At 31.6% G+C, this 22,143-nt stretch overlaps 1 protein-coding gene across 3 annotated transcripts; it reads right to left on the bottom strand.

Annotated features, from left to right (window-relative positions):
- Positions 1 to 100: 100 nt before the first annotated feature.
- Positions 101 to 22,141, bottom strand: LOC148622333 (major facilitator superfamily domain-containing protein 12-like). Of its 3 annotated transcripts, XM_088572170.1 has the most exons (12): positions 21,859 to 22,140; positions 19,384 to 19,952; positions 17,183 to 17,390; positions 15,182 to 15,302; positions 14,263 to 14,469; positions 13,572 to 13,664; positions 11,737 to 11,829; positions 11,097 to 11,270; positions 10,451 to 10,545; positions 9,231 to 9,361; positions 7,403 to 7,418; positions 101 to 4,728 (listed from the first exon to the last, which is right to left on the bottom strand). In XM_088572170.1, exons 2-12 carry the CDS (start codon positions 19,655 to 19,657, stop codon positions 4,704 to 4,706), a joined length of 1,437 nt encoding a protein of 478 aa, XP_088428296.1. In that variant the 5' UTR covers positions 19,658 to 19,952; positions 21,859 to 22,140; the 3' UTR covers positions 101 to 4,703. The 3 variants fall into 3 exon arrangements, with proteins under 3 accessions (XP_088428296.1, XP_088428294.1, XP_088428295.1); XM_088572168.1 differs by lacking the exon at positions 7,403 to 7,418 and having other exon boundaries at positions 21,859 to 22,138; XM_088572169.1 differs by lacking the exons at positions 101 to 4,728; positions 7,403 to 7,418 and adding an exon at positions 7,439 to 8,596 and having other exon boundaries at positions 21,859 to 22,141.
- Between the last annotated feature and the right edge of the window lie 2 nt (positions 22,142 to 22,143).

Here is a 22,143-nt window from a genome sequence, read left to right as displayed (position 1 = left end):
GTTTTCATTACATGGTGTGAAAAATATCCAGTAAGTTTTCTTCTGTTTTCCCTTAGAGGCTTGATTCATTTATCAAGCTGAACACAAACAAAACATTATCTTTATCATAATGATTTTCTGTTTTATTTTTAAAGAAACAAATAAATTAAAACAACAGTACATTGTATGCATCGATAATACATGACAACCACCAAAAATGATTAATTCTGACTGTGCTTGGTGAATATTCATATTCAAATATTCAAACCTGATATTTCTACAGTATAACCAAAACTGACTATATATTTACAAAAAAAAACAAAAAAAAAAACAATGCATTTAACTTAATCTATATAATTAGATTAAAAAGTACATAAATTTACAGATTTACACTTATTTACTATGTAAAAAATTACCTCATAAACAAAGTAAGATAAGACAGTATATAGCATTACAAAAAAGATTACTACTATCTCTTTAGTCTCCATTCTTAAAGTCAATGTCTAAGTGATAATTTTCATGCCTACCTAAAGGTTTAGTTCTAGTATGACTAGAAAATACTATAAAAACTACCTTCAATTGTTTATCCAATACCAAATGTAACAAGTTGAAATATCATATCTAATTGGACTGGATAACTATAAAAAAAATCATAAAAGCTATTTCAAATCTTGTATATATTGAGTTATCCCCCATTTTGTACAATATATTACTTGTATAAATCTGTACAGGTTAATTGTTCATAAAAAAACCAACAGCCGCCACTTTCATTTATTGAAAAATAATGCGATCTTCTGATCTAAATTGTTTGATACCTTTGTGTATTAGTAAACTGACATGACCCCTAAATAATATCAGGATTAAGTGTACCTTTACTCAATGCCTAACTTACATAGTAAGATATAACTCCATTTCAAATTAAAAAAAAAAAAAAAACATTTATATTTTTGAAAAAAGATGAATATAACATATATTTCACATCAGTGTGAAACAACCCTGGGTAGCAGAATTGGGGAAAATACATGGGAATACATCACATAAGTGGAAAACAACCCTGGGCAGCAGAATTAGGGAAGCACATGGGAATACATCACATAAGTGGAAAACAACCCTGGGTAGCAGAATTAGGGAAGCACATGGGAAAACTTCACATCAAGCACAACAACACTGGGCAGCTGAATTAGGGAAGCACATGGGAAAACTTCACATCAAGGACAATAACACTGGGCAGCTGAATTAGGGAAGCACATGGGAAAACTTCACGTCAAGGACAACAACACTGGGCAGCGGAATTAGGGAAGCACATGGGAAAACTTCACATCAAGGACAACAACACTGGGCAGCTGAATTAGGGAAAACACATGGAAATATATGTAATCCACACTGGACAGCAGAATTAGGGGAAACAGATGGAAATACTTCACATCAAGATAAAACAACCCTGAGCAGCTGAATTAGGGAAAACACACAGGAATACATGTTATTCACACTAGTAAAACAACTCTGGACAGCAGAATCAGGGGGAACAGATGGGAGTACTTCACATCAGGGAAAAACAACCCTGGGCAGCAGAATTAGGGAAAACACATGGGAATACATGTAATTCACATTGGTAAAACAACCATGGATCTCAGAATTAGGGGAAAACACATGGAAGCACTTCACATCAGTGGAAGACAACCCTGGGCAGCAGAATTATGGAAAACACATGGGAATATATGTAATTTACATTGGTAAAACAACCCTGGAATTTGGGAAAACAGATGGGATACTTCATATAAGGGGAAAACAACCCTAGGCAGCAGGATTCGGGAAAAAACATGGTAATACTTCACATCGGGGCTGGGAAACAACCCTGGGCAACTGATTTTGGGGAAAACATGGGAATACAAGTAATTCACATCGGTTAAACAATTCTGGACAGCAGAATTAGGGAAAACATATGGGAATACTTCACATCGGGTAAAGCAACTCTGCACAGCAGAATTAGGAGGAACACATGCAAACCCCCTGGATCTGCCTCTGGATATGAGGTATATGTAATACTATATAGTTAGGTCAATTATGAAATAAGTACATTTGACATAAGGATATCAAACTGACGTCAAACCAGATTTTCCTGCATCGAAATTAAAACTGTCGATGATAAACTGCAGGAACTTTTATCAAGCGTTAGTATGAAGAAACATGTACATTCACCAACCTATAGAAAAAATGAAAGAGTGAACTCTTTGGTCATAGATGCTTGTGCATATGTATCCATTCTTTTTTCCATTGAAATGGAATTTAAATTAACTTAACAATTTATCCAGTCAGTGAATATGCATATTGCCATAGATACAACTCAATTTCATGGATATGGTGTATATGTCAAAAAGATTACAACCCCATCAGGATGAAAAATGTTAGCACAAAGCCATTAATGGGTCTGCAATGAATGATGAGGAAACCCTCACACCACAAGGAAGGCAGCAGTTGGCCCCAAGACAAACATTTCACACAGGTACAGTGAAATAGTTGCCCCGTATAATCCAGCAACATAAAAGTAAACTGAAAGTAAAAATGAAAACAGGACTACAGTGAAAGTCCTACTTTTTTTTTAAAAAAAAGGCAGACACTTAGAAATAACAAAAGCAATATTTGTAAAAGTAGACCTTCATTTTGTCATAAAAAACAAAATATCCAGATTTACCCCATATCTGCATAACACTTTCCATGTTATTGCAAGGTGAATATTTGGCAGCTACCAGCTCAGTGTATAACCAATTTTTCATGGGTAAAAGCCAGCTGATTCTGAGGAGAAGACCCAATAAAACTAGGGAATGAAATATTCTTTACACCTTTATGCATTTAAATTATGCTTGTAAAATAGTATTTTGTTTGCCATCATAAAATATAACATCTGTCTATGTAAAAAAATGTTTTACTACATATAACCAATCTACCTACCAAATTTCACTTTTAAGTTTTACAAAGTTAGAACAGGTTTGTGTATAAAAGTGTAAGCCTGAATGTAACTGTGTACTGCACCCTAAGTATAAACCTAATCATATTTACACCTAAGGTCATACAATTCACTTAAATATAATAAATACATTAATTTTGATCAATCACATCAGATACTGTACCTTATAAAAAAACAGGGCTTCAAATTAACTTTCAAGGTTCTGAATTATTTCAAATTACAAGTCACAGGTCAAGTTGACAAAAATAACCTCCTCAAAAGAGAATCCATGTTAGAGATTGAAGATCTATGACTTAGTCTAAATGAACTTCAACAGTCCTGGTTCAGTAATTGAGGTCCCTAGGATTTGGGCCACTGCTTATTTGAACCCTGAAATATTCACTGGTCAAATATATAAATATACACAACACAAAAGTAAATCAATATTATCAACACTTCAAATTGGCAAGGCAGATGAGACATAATTTAGAAAAAAAATCATGATAACATTGTCAATGAGAAATCAAAGTGCTGTTAGCACAGGAGATTTTTGATTCTTGTGAAATCTGTTGTATGAACAAAATTTCAAAGATTACATGACGCAAAATAAAACTGCGATCATACATATGAATTTTTCATATTATTAACAAATGCTTTTTTCCCTAATACATATAAACTGAATGTTAATACATACTACTGACCCAACTTTACACACATTAACAAATTTTGTTCTATTTCACCTTTTTCCAAAATTTTTAAACCTGTCCAAAAGGTATGTGCATTTACATTAAAAAATCTATTTAACTGAGTATTTATCCTACACTTTATAACTCAAATAAAACCAATTACTGCAAGAATTAAATTCCCTAAATGCAAATTTATTACTTAATATCTATCAAGGCAAAAAATGGAGTCCCTCAAATCTTCAGTTGATATGAAGAATAGATCTTAATTTTATTTGCAGAAATAATACAATATTGCTGAATAATTGCAAGAAGCCATATTTACTGGGAATAAAAGAAGTCTTGAATAATACAAAAACAAATTATATTTGGACTATATTTTTGTGTAGTTCAGAAATAGTAGTGAAGTTTCAGAGATGGACTGGTGAGATAAGGTATTTTGATCCTGAAGGATCAAAAACCAAAAAAAAAATAATTTCCTTCATCACTTCTTTTCAAAATACGTTCTTTTTTAAAGTTAACCATCTTATCTTAACTACATATACTGAAGGCAATTAAATTACATCTCTTTAAAATTAAACAAAATAACTGGAGTTGTACAATTATTCATAAAACTAAATCAAAGATCAGAAAAAATTTGTCAAACAGGAAGTTAATGATGCTTGAGACTAAAATAACATCTTACAATAAAACACACCTCAGTTTCAATCAAAATTTGTCTGAGAAAACTATTACAAATAAGAAATGATAGGCTGATTCAATGACATTACAAACCTCTCACATTTAAAATAACTTTTATTGCACAACTTCTTTCAGAATATCAAATATAGACAGTTTATTTGTATAAATCTTCTATACAAAAAACATAAACTTATACCTGATATAAATTATTTTAAAATATATATTTTCATTGAAATAAATAAATAATCAACATGGCATGTTTTGTTTTGTTTTGGTTTTTTTTTTGTTTTTTTGCTGACTATCAACTATGTATACTTGGGTTCTTCTTAATCAAAGGCTGTCTCACAGCTTCACTGTCATCGTCGGTATCGTAGGATATTCTGTTACCATTCATGTAGGGTTTAGGTGAACCCTTGTCAACAATCCTCTCCATTAGTCTCACTGAAATTGACTCAAAATTTCAAAATGGTGAATATGCAAAAATTTAAAAAAAAAAAAAAAAAAAAAGGTGTAATATAAAGAAAGCTTTGCTCTTAAAACAGATATTATGTAAGCCTAAATGACATGTCTTATTCTTAAAATAGATACTATCATTTAAATGTTGGTTATTCAAATTAATGAGCATGTAAAACTTATATTTCCATGAGATTTATAGTTACAGAAGTGTATATGAAGCATGTCCATCTACTACCTCAAAATTAACACAAAATAGTTCATTGTGTTTGTATAGAAATTGATATATAAGGAATTGTTTCACTTTCCATCTTTGAGAATTTTGAAATATTACTTCAATTTATAAAGTTTTTTTATAATTGCCAAAAATGTTTCTCAAATCAGCCCCTGAAGTAAATTCCATCTTCAGCTGCTAAGTAAATCTATATGGATGACTATGCTAACTTTGACAATGTTATCGTCATGATTAATTCCATACTATTTATTATAAATTTCATCAATTTTCCCTGAATTTCTAAGGTAGAACAATTTTAAAAATCATCATAATGTCAAATACAGTCAAACTACATGTATGCCATAATGAAAAACACCAAAATTTATGGCCATGATTTTTTTTCAGTTTTTCAATTACAAGTATGAAGCATAAACACTAGTCATTTTCCTAGATGTGCATTTTTGGGATAGTTATAAATGGTAAACACATTTTTGTGGTGTTCCCTTTTAATAACATAATCCTCTCCTCTGAAACTACTAGGCAGAAGTATATGAAACTTTGAATAGATGATCATTGGGGTATATTGCACAAAAGCGGTGTTTAGATTATTGATCCATCACAAAACATGGCCGCTGTTGCTACTTTAAGACCACAAGAGTTGACACTAATTTCTACTTATATCTCAAAATCTAAGAGGGATATTTGAAACTTAATGTGATCTTCTTTCTCAAGCTTGAAGACTCTACCAAAGTCTCTAATGAGTCAAAGTTGTCGGACGACTCTTTGTTAGAGTTATTGCCCTTGAAAGGTGAAAAATGACGGTTTAAGCATTTTTCTACCAATATCTTGAAAACTATAATAGAGAGGAAAAAACTTTCACTGATGTTATGATCCTAATGGTATGGCCTACAAGAAGTCTCCATTGCGTCAAAGTTTTCAAAAAAACTTCTTGTTGGATTTATTGCCCTTGAAAGGTGAAAATGATGGTTTTTGCAGTTTTTAGCCAATATCTTGAAAGCTAAAACAGTAAGAAAAAACTTTCATTGATAAAACGACCTTTACGACCTTTATGATAAAGCCTCACAAGTCTCCATATTTCAAATTGTCTGATGACTCCTTCTTTCAACATCTTTTTGCTATTTCAAAGATAGTACTTTCAAAAACATTTTTCTCCTCAGAATTTGATGACAATAGATATGATTGTTCCTTAGGTATAAGTGTTAGGAACTTTTATCTAAGAAAAAACACTTTTACAAAATAAGAATGTGCTTATTGAGACAAGTTAGCAATTCAGGCGCTTTTGAGCCTCTAGTTTATCTTTCATACAATGATAAGAGCAACTGAACCCAGTTGGAAACTAATCAGCCTTTCTAGTAGTGAAAATGAATGAGTAGTAGACTGCTGGGCCTATTCTTTATTCTAGTGCCAAACACATGTAAATGACATGTTTTGTTGATTTTTTTTTTTTTAGAAATTTGCCACTCCTAGTCTGACAGCAAACAAATCATCAGTGAGTTAGTAAGTAGGTGAGTAAATTTATTTATAGTTGGCATATATATGCAAAGAACAAGCAACACTAAAGAGCACTTATAACTGACTATATACAAATGTCATAAAAGTACAAACAAGAAAAACTAATCATGCAAAACAAAAAACAAAAAAAATATAGCTTAAAATTACTGAAGCATAAAGCAAACAGTCTAGTGACTGGACTTAAAGGGGCCATATGCTATTTATTACATTCCATCTGAAAATTATCCATTAAAATCATTTTTTTCCTCAAAAGAATGTTCAATAGTGGCCCACCGAGATTCTAAATATCCTTCTAAAAATTTTAATCCCAGTCACTGTTATATATGTTGCACCATTAAAATACGGAAGCGGCAGAAATGGAAGCCAGACCATATAATAGTAATTATAAAAATTAAAAAATCACAGGAGTTAAAACAAGAAAGATCTCAGCTATGGGGCAGCTGGATGGATGCAACATGCACTACAATTACAAACAAGTCATCTATTGATATAGTTTTAAGTGATCTAGATCAATGTTTAATTTTCCTTGTCAGGTCAAACCAAGTTACCGTAAATTATATGAAGGCTTTACCAAAATATCTCATGAGAGAGGAAAAGAAACGTCACAAATAGAAATGAAATCAACAGCAAGCATGCAGTGTTCCTAATCATCTACCATTAAGGACATCCATATTCATATAGGCACACTCTTAGATTTTCCCTCAGAACTGTGAAAATTACCCATTTAAGGGTAATATGCTTGGATTCTTACAGTCATGTTTTTGCTTCCAAAAATTAGCTGGTAAGTCCCAATATTTTGATCTAAAATTTTGCCAACTACAATTCAGGCTTACCAGATATACAAACTCCCCTTGAAAATTTCTTCCCTGGATAAACATAAGATATCCTGATAAGGCCTTCATTAATAATGTTTACCTGTCATTTACTATTTCTGCAATTAAGTTAATAATAATTGGTTTTTAGGGTTTGTTCTTATCCCACTACAACATTTGACATATATTTGTTTTGTAAGTATTTAAGGGCTTCCAATTTAATATCTTTAAGAAAATTTGCTCCTAAAGTATCATATAAATGATATGTTTTGTAGATGAAGAAATTCAATGCCAGTGTGATGACAAAAAATGAACAAAATTGAAAAAAAACATAATAATGACATTACAACCTGTGGAGTAGGGGTGTGCCATGAGGGGCTTGCACCTATTGTCAAATAAACAGAAATTTAATGTGTGCCAAGTGAAAATAAAAAGCCTCACGGAGCACAGCATGATAAGACCGCAGTAGTCAAACCCTGAACAGTTAGGACAAGTATGGACACAAAATAAGTTTTGAACAAACTTAAGCATAGGGGGTTACAATTCATTATTGACACAACAATTGGTTTTGACACTATATTGTACAAAATTTGAAATTCATTTAAAATGTTCAAAATCAGACCAAAAATTAAAAAAAAAGATGATTTTTCATGGTGTAGTCCCTATGACCCCTTTAAACACGAAAACTATAAGAGATATCTGAAATTTGACTGAAAAACACAGGCAGGGATTTTCATAACAACTTTTGGACAGCTTATGGTTATTCATAAACTGCTTTACGGTTCATGAAGTGTAAACTGCTCAAAAGTTCACATAATTTGGTCAAATATTAGGCTAGAAACCACTAATTCCACTTCCCATAGGCTTCTATGCTAATTTCACAATATTCAATGGCTTCTCTGGACTTTACCTTAACTTTAACCTGCAGAGGATTATATATCAGCATGATTCTACATATGTCAGCTCACAATCCTCAGAATGGCATGTGGGGTTAGCAGACTTGCAGTGCAGTACTGGTCACCGGAAGTGAAAGGTCTATAAATAGCATGGGAAATCCCAGTGTTTTCACAAGATAGGGGTATATTTAAAAATCATTATGGAGATTAGGCTTCACATCACAAGAAGCAAATGCATCTATAAAATGTACAGAAATGTTTTTCCTTTCAGAAACTGTTTAAATTTTTTAAATAAGATGAGAACTTTTTTCACAGCACTATGAGGAACAGGGGTAATTTCTGCGTAGGACTATTTTTGCGTACGTTCCAAATGCTCATTGGTTGAATTGGTGGTCTGTAACCTAAAAACAATATATATTTCATGATGATTAACCATCTGATTCTATGGCATGAAAATAGATATCTACAGGCGATGACATGGACATCAATGACAATGACCACAACAACATACCATTATTTGATTGCAATTTTTTGTGTGGTTTGTCTTGAACTTGACATGTCTTCCCCATAAAGTTCAAGAACTAATTTGAAGGCATCTTTTGCTGCATGAGCAGTAGGTGTCTTCTTTGTTTTATTTGTATATTAATTGTAATAAGTTTCTTTTTCAATAGTTCTTGTTTATATCTTTTGTACTGTTTTGACTACTGATTTTACCAACTTTGACTTGTGGCAACTTTATGCTGCCTGTAAATTTTGTAATACACAGGAAATTGTCAACTGTAATTGAAGTAAGAAGTTTAGAGTTCTATAAAACCTGATTTTACACATGACTTCCATCCAAAATACCTGTACCAAGTCAGGACCATCATGGCAGTTTCCAACTTCCCAGTTTTCACCCTGATATTGCCATTTGTTATAAAGACTTTCCTTTTTTACTATCCCTTTGACTGCTGCCTAGAGTTATTTAGTTTGATAATTTAGTTTTTACCCTTCATAAAGACAATGATGCAATAAGTTAACAATTAATCAACAAACCTTGTTTTCCTCTAGTCCCCAGTTTGGTAGTTAAAAGAGTTAATACTGAGATGAGGGCTACACATGCTACACCAGCTGGAACAAATGTCAGCACTGTTCGGTAGTAGCCTACACAATGTGGGCAACATGTCCTACAAAATTTGTAGTAATTTTACAATTATAACATATTGAAAAAAATGTAAGATATATAAAGAGACAACAGATTTAAGAATCTTATGGACTGCTTTAATATTAGTGACCTTTAAAAGGACTCCGATATCTCATACTACATTGTTTATTTAACTACAGATGTTTAATCTGTGTCAGTTCTTATATGTTAGAACAATTTCATTTAACATAACTTATATTTTCAACAACATAGCCAGCACTCCACAGTTTAGTTTAGTTTCGCACTTTTGGCTAGGGATGAAAAATGACATAAATGGAAAACGGTGGTTGCTTTAGTGATTAAAAATGAAGAATCTATTGTTGATAAAACATTTTCTGAAAAAAGGGGACTTTTAAAAGTATTTTGCAATGTTTTATATATTTTCAATGTTGAAGGGGCTTTTTTTCAATGACAATTTGACTTCATTGTGAAAGTGAAAGTAAGTCAATTTTTTACCATGCTAAATTTAATAAGTGGATTACAAAGTGAAATAGCTCAAAATCTAACCGGCGATGCCCATATGAGGAAGGGGTTTTTGAAGGGAAAAGTTTGAACAGTTTCAGGGATTGAAATAAAAATTTCAGATATTTTGCGGGAAATTTGATATTTTTAAACCTGATTTTATGAACTTTTTTGCAAATTTTCGAATACTTTTGCATGGTTTCTATGGTAACCCTATATGCTGTGGGTAATTTTATTCCAGAAATTTTTTACTGCATCCTGAAGGCCTTGGCTTGAGCTATTTCTAAATATATAGATTTACAGATGCTTGACAATTTTTTAAAGTGATAAATGTTACAAAGCTTCAGATTACAAGACTGAAATTAGGCAGTTCTACAATACTGTGGAGTGCTGGCATATGGGTCATTGTTTCACTCGCGTTATCAGAAATTGTGTATCAATATGAACCATCAAAATTCCTTCAACAATTTAATACTGGTATCTATTTACATATATCTAAAAACTATCACAGTAACCAGAAGTAACACAACACTGTATTTTTTTGTGTGAGTGCTTTCTACTCAAACCAATACGAACTTGGAACTAACTAAATAATGAAGATGTAACATACGTGCAGGGGTGTAGAAACTGTATCAGGACAACGGCTACACCATTAGATAGCTTGTCTGTAAAACTCATGGACCCATACACAAAACCACCACTTTCCTGTAAAAAAAATGATTTTCTGAATTTAAATAAAATTTAATATGATTTTAAAGACAGCTGAATAAACAAATATTCTTGTATAAATGTAATATAATTAGAAGTAAAAACTGAACTACGACCTCTGATCTAATAATGGCCTTCAGTAGAACATTTCACTGTTTGTCTCATCTGGTGACTAAAATGTGTGTTTTTTTTTTCACTTTCATATATTACTGCCAAGGTACTAATATTCATGAGTATCAATAATCATAGTTTGACAAAATTTCATAAGTTCCTAGATTTTTTAATTTGTGGATTGCATTGGGACTGCACAGTTTAAATGGAAACTTAAATTCATAGTTTGGTCAGACCATGAAAACTATGAAAATTTTTTCTCTGTGAACAATAATTATTCTTTCAGTATCGATCTTTTGACTGTCTAAGTATTGTTCCAATATCTTTGCTTCATCTCTTTAAACTCCATACAAGGTCAAAAGAATCTACATAAATATGAATATGAGCTAAATAAGTTCTAATTGTTCTAGTCATACCAATTAAATAATCCCACTTACTGTGTTCTTTCCTATCATATCAGCTGTCATAGAAAGGGAGGTAACCAACATGGTTGATCCCCCAATTCCCAGTAGCGCAGCAGCACCATATGTATACTTTGAGGTTCCTACGGTTAAGAAATACAACCATACACACGAGGACATACCAAATACAATACCTATAATATAAGTGGCCTGAAAGACACAAGATATTGGTATATATATGCAATTACTAAAAATCGTCTATAATTAATTAGGGGTCTCAAAAATAATAATAGGATAATTAATAGAAAAGAGTGAACAACCAAAAACTGATCATGAAAGCCAAAAAACATTTAGGTCTAACAAGTGTGTGGATATTGTTCCACACATGAATTAAATCTTCAAGCATTCTGCACCAGATGTTATATTTTGGTTATTCCTGATAGCCAATTAATTATCCTATTTATTGTATAAATTTTAGCCAATTAATTATCCTATTTATTGTATAAATTTTCTCCATAATTTACTGCTACAAAGAAGTCAAATTTTCAAAAGGAAACATTATTAAGTGTCTTACAATGATCTAAATCCATATCATAATTCATTTAAAATAACAAGTATTACATAACCTTACTACAAATAGCCTTTGAATATTAATCAATGACAAAAAGAGACTTACTTTTCTACCTATTTTCTTGTTGACTGGTCTCATTACCAGGGATGTGAAAAATCCACTTACATACACTACCAAAGGCATAACAGCAACATTATCCTGAAATACAAATATTACATGAATACCTGGTACAGTAAAACCTGTCTAAACTGAACCCTGTTTGGAATGTAGAAATTGTTCAGATTACACAGGTAATCTGTTTACCCAGGTTCAAGTCATTTAAACTGATACAAAAGGACTCCAAAAAATGTCTTATTTAGACAGGTTTTCAGTTTATACAGGGTTCGGTTTTGACCAGTCTCACTGTAATATATACTGATTGATGTAAATGTATTTGTATTTTATAGATTTTACATTAGGCCATTCAAAGTTAATTTCTTCATTTTCAAGCAATTTCGGTACCATTTCTTTCTACTCTTTCAATGCTTCAAAAAAGCAATTGAGGTTGCCTCTAACATTGTTAATAGTCTGAAAACTAGAAGCCCTGTTTATCACAGGAGCCCCCACCTCATTTATTAGTAGTGATTTTTTTTTCAGTAAATCAAATGTGTCTGTAAGACACTAATGATGCCCTGCTCCCTAGATTTGCTAAATTAGGAACATGTTTATTGTTGTATAAAAACATGGTTTGCAGATTCAGAAATCCATCCAAGACTTGTGTTATTCATGGTCTGGGGATCAATTTGGGGATCAGAAATTCCTAAATATATGCATATCTACATATTGTATCCTGGCCACAGTGTCATGAAATTCTGTTTGGTAGTGTCAGACTAGTCGCAATGAGGAAAAGAGGACTGATGGACGTATTAATGGACACATAAAAAATGTTAATACCCCCAATAGCAAATTCCTAATTTTGCTGCTTGGGATATATTTCTGACAAAAATAACAAAGTCTAACTATCACCAAGTTCCATAATATTTCATAAAAATCAAGATCCTATGACATTACACACCATCATTATGTGTAGAAACATCCTGCAAAAAATATTTTAGATAAAGAGATAGCCATACACGCCATATAGCCCTATACCTGACAAAAATGACTAAGTCTAACTTTCACCAATTTCTGTAATATTTCACGAAAAAATCAAGATCCTATGACCTTGCACACCATCATTATGTGTAGAAACATCCTGCAAAAATATTTTAGATAAAGAGATAGCCATACAAGCCATATAGCCCTATTTCTGACGAAAATGAAGTCTAACTTTCACCAACTTAGAAATATCCTGTAAATTATTTTAGATGTAGTTCAAAAACTGTACGATGAGATAGGTAGCCGGACAAGTCATGATCCATATATTTCTGAGTAAAATGACTCAGTGTAACTATCACCAATTTCAGTAATATTTCAAGAAAATCAAAATCCTTTGGACCTGCACACCTTCATCATGTGTATAAGTATCCTGTAAAATATTTTAGATGTAGTTCAAAAACTGTACAAGGAGATAGCCGGACAAGCCATGATCATGCGTAATCCGGATGGACGGACAGGGGTAAATTAATATGCCCCCTCCCCCCGACAGTTTGTCGGAGGGGCATAAAAATAATGGAGATGCATCTTCTTCAGATAAGGAAGGGCCTCAAATCTAAAAAATATTTTTAGATGGCCTAAGAACCCTCTTCGTCTAAATATGTATGATTTTATGTTGTAATTATTGGAATCAATCTATTAAGACATTATATTAATAAAGCTAGTTAATTTCAAAATGAATTAACTTCATAAGTTGAAATGTCACGAAAGATTATTACATTACTGTAGTCTCTTATGTTCAAATGTACCATACTTCATTCAAGGATAAAGAAAACACATATCAAATGATAATGATGCAAAAATACCTTTTCCATCTGTAATGTTTCTGTAATATACAATGGCAAGTAGATCTGTGAAACATTAACAAACAACCTAGTGCACATATAAATGACAGCAATCTGAAATTATATAATTCATATCACAACCAACAAAATAATTAAACAAAAATCTAGTTTATAAAACAAGCGAAAAATTACCAATGTGCAATTTATGACAGAATTAGTTACAGTTATCAAAATGTGTTATGAGACATTCCTGTATTGACATTAAAATGAACTTCATTGCCAACAATATGCATGTCATTCCTGTATTGACATTAAAATGAACTTATCACCAACAATATGCATGTATCATTGGACCTACAAATAAATGTGTATTTTTTACTTAAGATATATAAAATGGAGCTACACATAAGCAGTGTGAACATGTAGTATATGAAAATATAAACTTTCAAGATTATTTCTTTTTAATTGAGATCTCATGTTTTACTGTCCTTTGTTTCCTTATTATAGCAGTGTAAAGATAATAGAAAACCTGAGACAAAAAAAAACAAGTGTCAGACCCATTTTTATTCTATGTTTTTGTTGTTCTCACTAAAACACTGTAGCAAAAAATTAAAACAATATTTTCTTTGGCCTCCACTTGTTGACAATTTACCTTTCATTTTACCAGCTCAAGCAAGAAAATCAAGTCTAGGTCTACCGGTAGTTAACAAACCTGATAAAACTGTCTTTCTTTTAGCCAACATTTCCATGTCATCATAACTTTTCTAAGCATTGAAGCCTCTATTGAGTTTGACACATTATCTGCTGTTATGGAGTCCTCAGCATCTATATCCTGATTACACTTGACTTTCTCTCGTACAACCATGTGAAATATGAAACTAAACAAAATCCCTATTCCTACTGCTATAAAAACCAGGTTCTGTAAAGATATTTTTTTTATAAAAATTAAATCCAGTTTAAAGTATAAAATATTTTCGCTTTCTCATTTATTGTTTAATATTTACAAACATTACAATGATACACAAACAAAAAATAATCTAAGTCTAGTGTATTCTTTAAAAAAATTAGCCTCAAGTAAAGGTCACAATGAAATATCATGTTATGTGAACCCTTACCACAATAAATTCATGTCGAAGGTAAAATAAAAACAAAAGCACTGATTACTGAAGGGTTTATGTAGACGATTACCATGAAAGGGTACTATTAATTTGCTAACAACTATAATCACTATACAGGAATTAGTAATGCAATAAAATATCAAAGATGTTCCCAACAAAGTATGCAGCTCGGTCCACTGAGTCTTGGACGCAATAGCCAGACAGTCCCCTGTAATGTCCCCGACAAAATATACAGCTTGGCCTGGGTAGCAAGGAAAAATGAAAGCTAACCAAATGATTGAATGAAAATCTGTGTTTAAAACATGTTAATTTACACTAAAAAAGTAAGTTCATACATACAGTAACATTTTTATTAAAATTAATATATATCAATTGCACAAAAATGTCTGTTCAAAATCAAAGTAGTTTGTTTAGCAAGGTAAATATTAAATACATTCCCAGTAAAACACATTATTACTATGCTAAACAAGTTCCAGTAGTACATGTTAGAATACGTTACATTGTAATACCAACCCTAAATCTTTCACTGTCTGTGTGATCAAGCATAGATGCATCTTTACTAGTTTCATTCAGATCAAAAAGTAACCAGAACACACCAAACACAACAAGATTTGACAACACAGTGAAGGCATACCTATTAAACAATATAAACACAATAAATCATACTCAGTAAATTTGATGGAATTAAGCAGTAATTTCTATGTACCAGTACATACAAGTACATATATAGGCTAAAAACCACTAATTCCACTTTCCATAGGCTTCTATGCTAATTTCACAATATTCAATGGCTTCTCTGGACTTTACCTTAACTTTAACCTGCAGAGGACTATATATCAGCATGATTCTACATATGTCAGCTCACAATCCTCAGAATGGCATGTGGGGTTAGCAGACTTGCAGTGCAGTACTGGTCACCGGAAGTGAAGGGTCTATAAATAGCATGGGAAATCCCAGTGTTTTCACAAGATAGGGGTATATTTAAAAATCATTATGGAGATTAGGCTTCACATCACAAGAAGCAAAATGCACCTATAAAATGTACAGAAATGTTTTTCCTTTCAGAAACTGTTTAAATTTTTTAAATAAAATGAGAACTTTTTTCACAGCACTATGAGGAACAGGGGTAATTTCTGCGTAGGACTATTTTTGCGTACGTTCCGAATGCTGATTGGTTGAATTGGTGGTCTGTAACCTAAACTAATACAATGAAACCTGTCTAAACTGAACCACTTTTTGAACTGTAGAATTTGTTTGGCTTACCCAGGTTCACAATACCAATAAACTGATACAAAGTGACTTTAAAAAGTGCATGGTTTAGAAAGGTTTTTGGTTTATTTAAGGATCAGTATAGACAGATTTCACAGTAGTAGCATAAAGCTAAACAACTAAGAAATCTATGGCTGGTATTTCATTTTCTTCCCTCAGTTCTTTCACTGATTAAAGTATAGATTATATGGTCCTGTTCACATGACCGATGAAACATTTACTTTACTTGCAATTAACAATTGCATTTGAAGTAAACAGTTAGCAGTTGTAAATTACATGTATTTAATTTCCTGTTCTAACATAATTTTGGATGTAACATCTCCTCTTGGTTGACATTTTTTCTATTATTTCATAAATGTAATTTACCATGTGATTTATAAGGCAATTAGAATACCGGTATTAGTTTTCAATTGAACCAATAGGCTGAGTTTTATTGACTTATGAAAATTTGAAAAAATTCAAAATTTTTTACAACAGATCTTACAATATAAGTCAATTAGACTCAGGCCTATTGGTTCAATGAACAAGACACTCCCATGATCCTGAATTGCTCACCTGGTTCATTTTTTGCCTTTAAAGGGTGATAACTCTAACAAGGAGTCAACCAACACTTTGATCCAATGGAGACTTTTGTAGGCCTTATCATAAGGATCATTTTAGCAATTGAAAAAAAATTAGCTAAACCAAACCGTTTTGGAGATAAAATGTATATATGAGGAAAACTTCTAACTATACTTTCTATTTCAAATAACAGTGGCCATGTTTTATTGATGGTTCAAAAATCAACAAACTAGTTCAGAATACCCTGAGGAACAATCATACCAAGTTTGGTTTTAATTGGTCAAGCAGTATCTGTGGAGGATATTCTTGAAAGAAATAACAAAAACTAACAAAAAAAAACAAAGGATTAAAATGAAAATTTGACCACAGATAGATCTCATCATGCTGAACACTTCTGTCCTGTCAGAATTTGGCTAAACCTAACATTTATGGGGTATATGTGAAAAACTTCCATGTTTTCTGAAAGATCAAAAATCCCCATATCAGCTCCATACAGAATACCCCAAGAAACATTTACATCAAGTTTTATTCTTATTGGTCCAGTAGTTTCACAGAAGAAGAGATTAGAAAACAGATTAGAGATTGTTAACAACAATGACGAGGATGCCAAGTGACGGTACTAGCTCATATGGCTAGGTGAGCTAAAAACTAATTTCATCACAGTGGCTTCCTTTAAATTATTACCTCATGCCATTCAGCTCAACTCTCTCGCCTTCATCTGATGTAAGATCTGGTATAAGTGATAAATGATTGATTTGAACAGAAGCCCATCCAAACTGGAAGATGACAACAAAAGGTGCATAGTATATAAATTGTGCCCAATCTACTGATTTTGAACAGTCTATACATTTGTTGAATATAAATGGGAAACTCCCAATAACACATATAGTACCTGAAAATAGATAAAGAGATAGATGCATTTATTCCTAATATATAAGTAAATTGCAATTGGCTTAGACTTCTTTACTAAACATACATGTACAATGTACACAAGCAAATATTCTTCACTTGAAATTCATTTTAATTAAGCTTCGCATGGAATTCATGTGAAATTCACATGATTTTCCTGTGAACAATTCACATGAATTTTATGTGAAGGCTAAATTCACCTGAATTTCACATGAACTCTGTCACAAAGTTTAATTGCTCAATTCAGGTGAAAATCACGTGAAATTAATGTGAAAATGATGTGAAATAATTTTGCCTGTGTACCTGAAACATGTAATTGGTACCAATTTTATTGATATTTACCAGTATACATAAAAGACATAAAAATACAATAACATAAATATTATTAATAACTAGCTGATACTTGTATACAAAGTGTATATTTTAGTTTTCTTTCTATGTCATGTCTGTATACTGCTAATTCACAATGAAGACAACACAGGACCTTTGACTGTACATGTACAATTTACATTCTGGACAATTTTTTTTTAAACATCCATATGTTTGTACATGTATGGTCCACATACCTGTATGGTCTGCAACACCTTCATTATGAATTACCAACAGACAGACAGGAACATCTGTATAAAAATACTATACAAATATAACTACTGGATAGTGTTTGACATTTGATGATTAAATAGTACAATATCATCGTATCTTTTTTTATCTATCACGTGAATATATCACTCTGTAAATCAAGATATAATTTTTAATCTCACTTCAATATATTTCAATTAACATGTCAATAATTTAGTAAAATCATGTTTCAAAAAGTGTTTTGTACAGATATATAGCTTATACCAATGTACAAATCATACAACAAAATGGTCCAGTGGTCAATTTTTGTCAAGTTAGTGAATACATATATTTTGATCCAAATACAATTGACTATATTTGTATTTCACTTCTGTAGTATTTTAAAGTATTTTAATGGGTTGGATGTCACCATGAAAATACTGTATGTGGTCTATTGTTAAAAATACAAATGTACCAGCCAATTAAGTATAGAAAAGCAGGCCAAGGTCTAATGAAACCGAAACCACACAATAATTACAATGAAAAGTATTCAACATTTTGTTGCCAGTACTTTAAAACTTTTTTTAAATATAAGTCTGAGAATATTCTTCAGTATTTGTGACATCATAAAATAAAAAGACTTTGATCATTGGTATTACAATATCAGTTAAGAGTATTCTCAGACCTAGAATTCTTTTAGTAAATGGTACCCAAGCTAAACCACTACAAGAGGTTTTCTATTTAAGTAAAACATATACATTTTTTTGTATCAGGCACGACGACTTCAAATTGACATATTACTGAGATTTTAACATGTATCTTTTCCTTCAAGGGAATTATATCTACTGCTGATTTAATGAAGTTTACTAATTATTAAACATAACTCAATAGTTAGAAAATTGATATTTAGAAATTTAGAAGTACACTTGTGCAAAGACATAAGCATGCAAGTATTAAGGTTGTAACTTCGCTAGGGGAACCTATTTTCGCCATTTTTTTCATTTGAAACAAAATGCTACATTTTGACAGTAAATCAATGAAATATACTTTTCAAAGGAATCTTACAAGAGCAATTCCTTTTCACAACTTCAAAATTGATGAAAAAAGAATTTTTAATGATCTTAAAAATTACAAGACAAGCTCATTTTTTACATAAATCGACCTATGAAATCTATTATGAAAACAAATATCTGATTCTATTATCTAGTCCAGGTGATATTGTTTCAAATTAAGACATTACAAGCAAAATCGCATCAATTAAAACTTTTGAATAGTTCGTCCCTAATTTTGGAAGAAAAAAATAGTATTATAAGCCAAAAAAGAGGGTGGCGAAAAGTAGAACCCAGCAAATATGGTCCCCCGACTCTAGTTAACATATATATATTTTCCATTTACAGTATTTCTTTTTCAAGACTTACCAATGAAATGCCAAGACTTTCTCTTTCCCATCCGACAAAATCCAACAGTTTTGTCAGATTCAAATCCAATGAATGGTGTAAACAATGCATCACTAACTTGTCCTATCAACATTAAAAGTCCAGCCAATATATTGTTAAATCTCTTCACTTGATGGAAATAAATAATCAAGTAACTGAACCACATAGAGGCTGTCAGATCATTTAAAACATGTCCTATACTAAATCCAAGCCTTTGAGACAAAGGAAGCTTCTGGAATACAGGTGCACTGGACATTTTGGAAGTAAAAATTTGCAATGAAGCTTATCTTCTATCAAATGCTGGAATCCAGCAGCTGTGTTATGGTAATTTGATAGTTCCTTCAGAGGTATGTCCTCACTCCCCTTTAAACCTAGTAGATGCAATTGTTTTTTTTAATAATAACTGTTTGCAAATTCTAATTACAAACTAGTACTAGTAGTAGTGAATATTCCCTAAATTATGTCCACTTTGACTGAGTTAATAGAAACTTCTGGTTGTACATGTAAACTACATTTTGATGATTGACTGTTTATTATGTCTTTCAATATTCCTGAAATGATAGAAGCAACACATCTATTATAACAAGGTTGTTGTCATATATTCATGCACAAATATCTTTAAACAAAGTTAACCCATTAATTCAAATTTGAATTTTAATTATATTCTCTTAATTTACAGAAGCCTTTTTGACTTAAATTTTGTCCATATATTGCTTCTGTTTTATAAATATGTATAGCCTTTTTTTAACTATTCATCAGAATGATGTAGACAATAAAATTTGTAAGTTTAAGGTGTAAATTTTGATTATACTTAATATTATTGGAGTACATATTTTTCAAATTTCCACATGATATTCAATATATTTGAATTGGGTGGATATGCACAAAGTATACATTATAAACTTAAGGTTTTTCATCCATCATAAAAATCTAAATATGGCTAATATCTGTGTATTATCAAGGAGTTAAATATAGAAGGATTCGCATCTCATAAATTATCTCAATATCTCGTGTGGTGAGATTTCAGTATACTAGCCACAGCTACTTGCGGCATATACAGCAAAAATAGGTCATATAAAACATTGATATCACAAAAGCAGGGGAAGCTACAGCTATAAATATCTTTATATACACCGTCAAATCATTTTTATCAATTGAAAACAAATTTTTATGGTAGTCGTTTGGGTTTTGAGGAAGGAGTTAGAACTTTAATTTAGAAGGGAATCCTTTCTGGAGGGAGTGACTCTGGTCGCCATTTTTTTTTTATCAAAAGTTGTTCAAATAAAAACGTTGATATTACAAAAGAATGGGAAGTTACAGCTACAATATTTCTTATATACACCCTTGGACCATTTTTAATCAATTTGCAATAAATTTTATGATGATAGATTGGGTTCTAAAGAAGGAATTTGAATTTTAAATGAGGAGGGTAACCGCTCTAGAAGGTGGGGCTATGCAGTCAGGAGTCAAAACAAAGGGTTGTATAAAAGTTGATATCACAAATGCAGTAAAAGCTACAACTCCTTATATACACCCTCATACTATTTTTGAACAAGTTTTATTAAATTTTATGACAATTGATCGAGTTCGGAAAAAGAAGTTAGAATTTTTAATGAGGAGGGAAGTATGCCTTCGAAGGTGGGACCAGGTTGAAAATTTGATAAGGGATTAAGGTATCGAATATTGAGGTATTGATGAAAAAAAACATTGAAAAAGTCTGAAGGCAACTTGAGGTGGGATACTTTAATTTGTTTTCCTAACCATACGGGTCAGAATACCTATATTTATCATGATGAAATGTTGAAGCGATGGAAATCGTCTGCCATTAACAGGGCATCCTCAGCACCAACAAAATGCATCATGGGTAATCTCGCTATATCTTGCCCCACGCAACATATTTATTATCGTACTATGTAAAATTGTGCAAGATTCCAGTCCTTGCTACATGTTTATATAAATCCTTGGTAATATCAAGTACATTTCGTAACTTTTGCATATGTTTATTTTCATTAATAATTTCAAAAGTAACAAGGACTCAAGTTAAAATAAATAAAATGCGAAATTTTGAGGCCCACATGCATAACGTCTTCAGAAGTAATAATTCAAATACAATAAGTATTCCCACTAATAACTAAAATATAACAATTTCTAAACTTTATAAATTAAAATGGATATAAAACCCACCGAAGAGGGGTACAACATTATCCCTAATCTCAGTTTTTGTTCCCTACTTACCAAATTGAGTGTGATATCTTTTCTGACACAGCAAAGCAGTCAAATGCAGTAGACATAAGCACAAAAAATGATTAAAAACGTATACAATGGTGCCTGTATTGCAATCATAAGGTAACATTAATTGTAAATGATCTCGAAGTCAATTGAATTTGAAAAAAATGTTAAAATTTCATAACTTCATAAGTTTATTTTTACATTCCATTAATTTAATTCATTTCTTACCAAAAACTGTTCCTGCACAATAATCAAAAATGTCATTGTGGAACACATGACAAAATCACATGTAAATCAATCTGTTGTTGTTACTCCCATCTGTCATGTTTGTATCATGTGATCAGTCATATGACTTCCTGCTTTTCGCTGTTACTTTAAAGTCTCCTTTTTAACATAAATGGTATAGGTCATGCAGTAGTCCGTTTAAGTAGTAAAAAAAAACGCAACCCTTGATAGATGCATATTTTTTTTCTTCTTTTTTCCGCCGGGTATTCCAAGTCCGACTTTCATATT

The sequence above is a fragment of the Perna viridis genome, chromosome 3 (assembly GCF_037379345.1).
Source record: "Perna viridis isolate PV_CMFRI_1.1 ecotype Kerala chromosome 3, ASM3737934v1, whole genome shotgun sequence".
Lineage (NCBI taxonomy): Eukaryota > Metazoa > Mollusca > Bivalvia > Mytilida > Mytilidae > Perna > Perna viridis.
The sequence above is the reverse complement of the archived record's forward strand: the minus strand, read 5'-3'. Positions and strand labels throughout refer to the sequence as shown.

What these genes read in the sequence shown, in the direction of transcription:
- LOC148622333 (XM_088572168.1), bottom strand. Translation starts at nt 19,657, where the DNA reads ATGTCCAGTGCACCTGTATTCCAGAAGCTTCCTTTGTCTCAAAGGCTT. An exon ending in ACAAGAAAATAGGTAGAAAA is followed by an intron (nt 11,271 to 11,736) that starts GTAAGTCTCTTT and finishes TGTGTCTTTCAG; the next exon opens with GCCACTTATATTATAGGTAT. An exon ending in ATATGATAGGAAAGAACACA is followed by an intron (nt 10,546 to 11,096) that starts GTAAGTGGGATT and finishes TTTTTTTTACAG; the next exon opens with GAAAGTGGTGGTTTTGTGTA.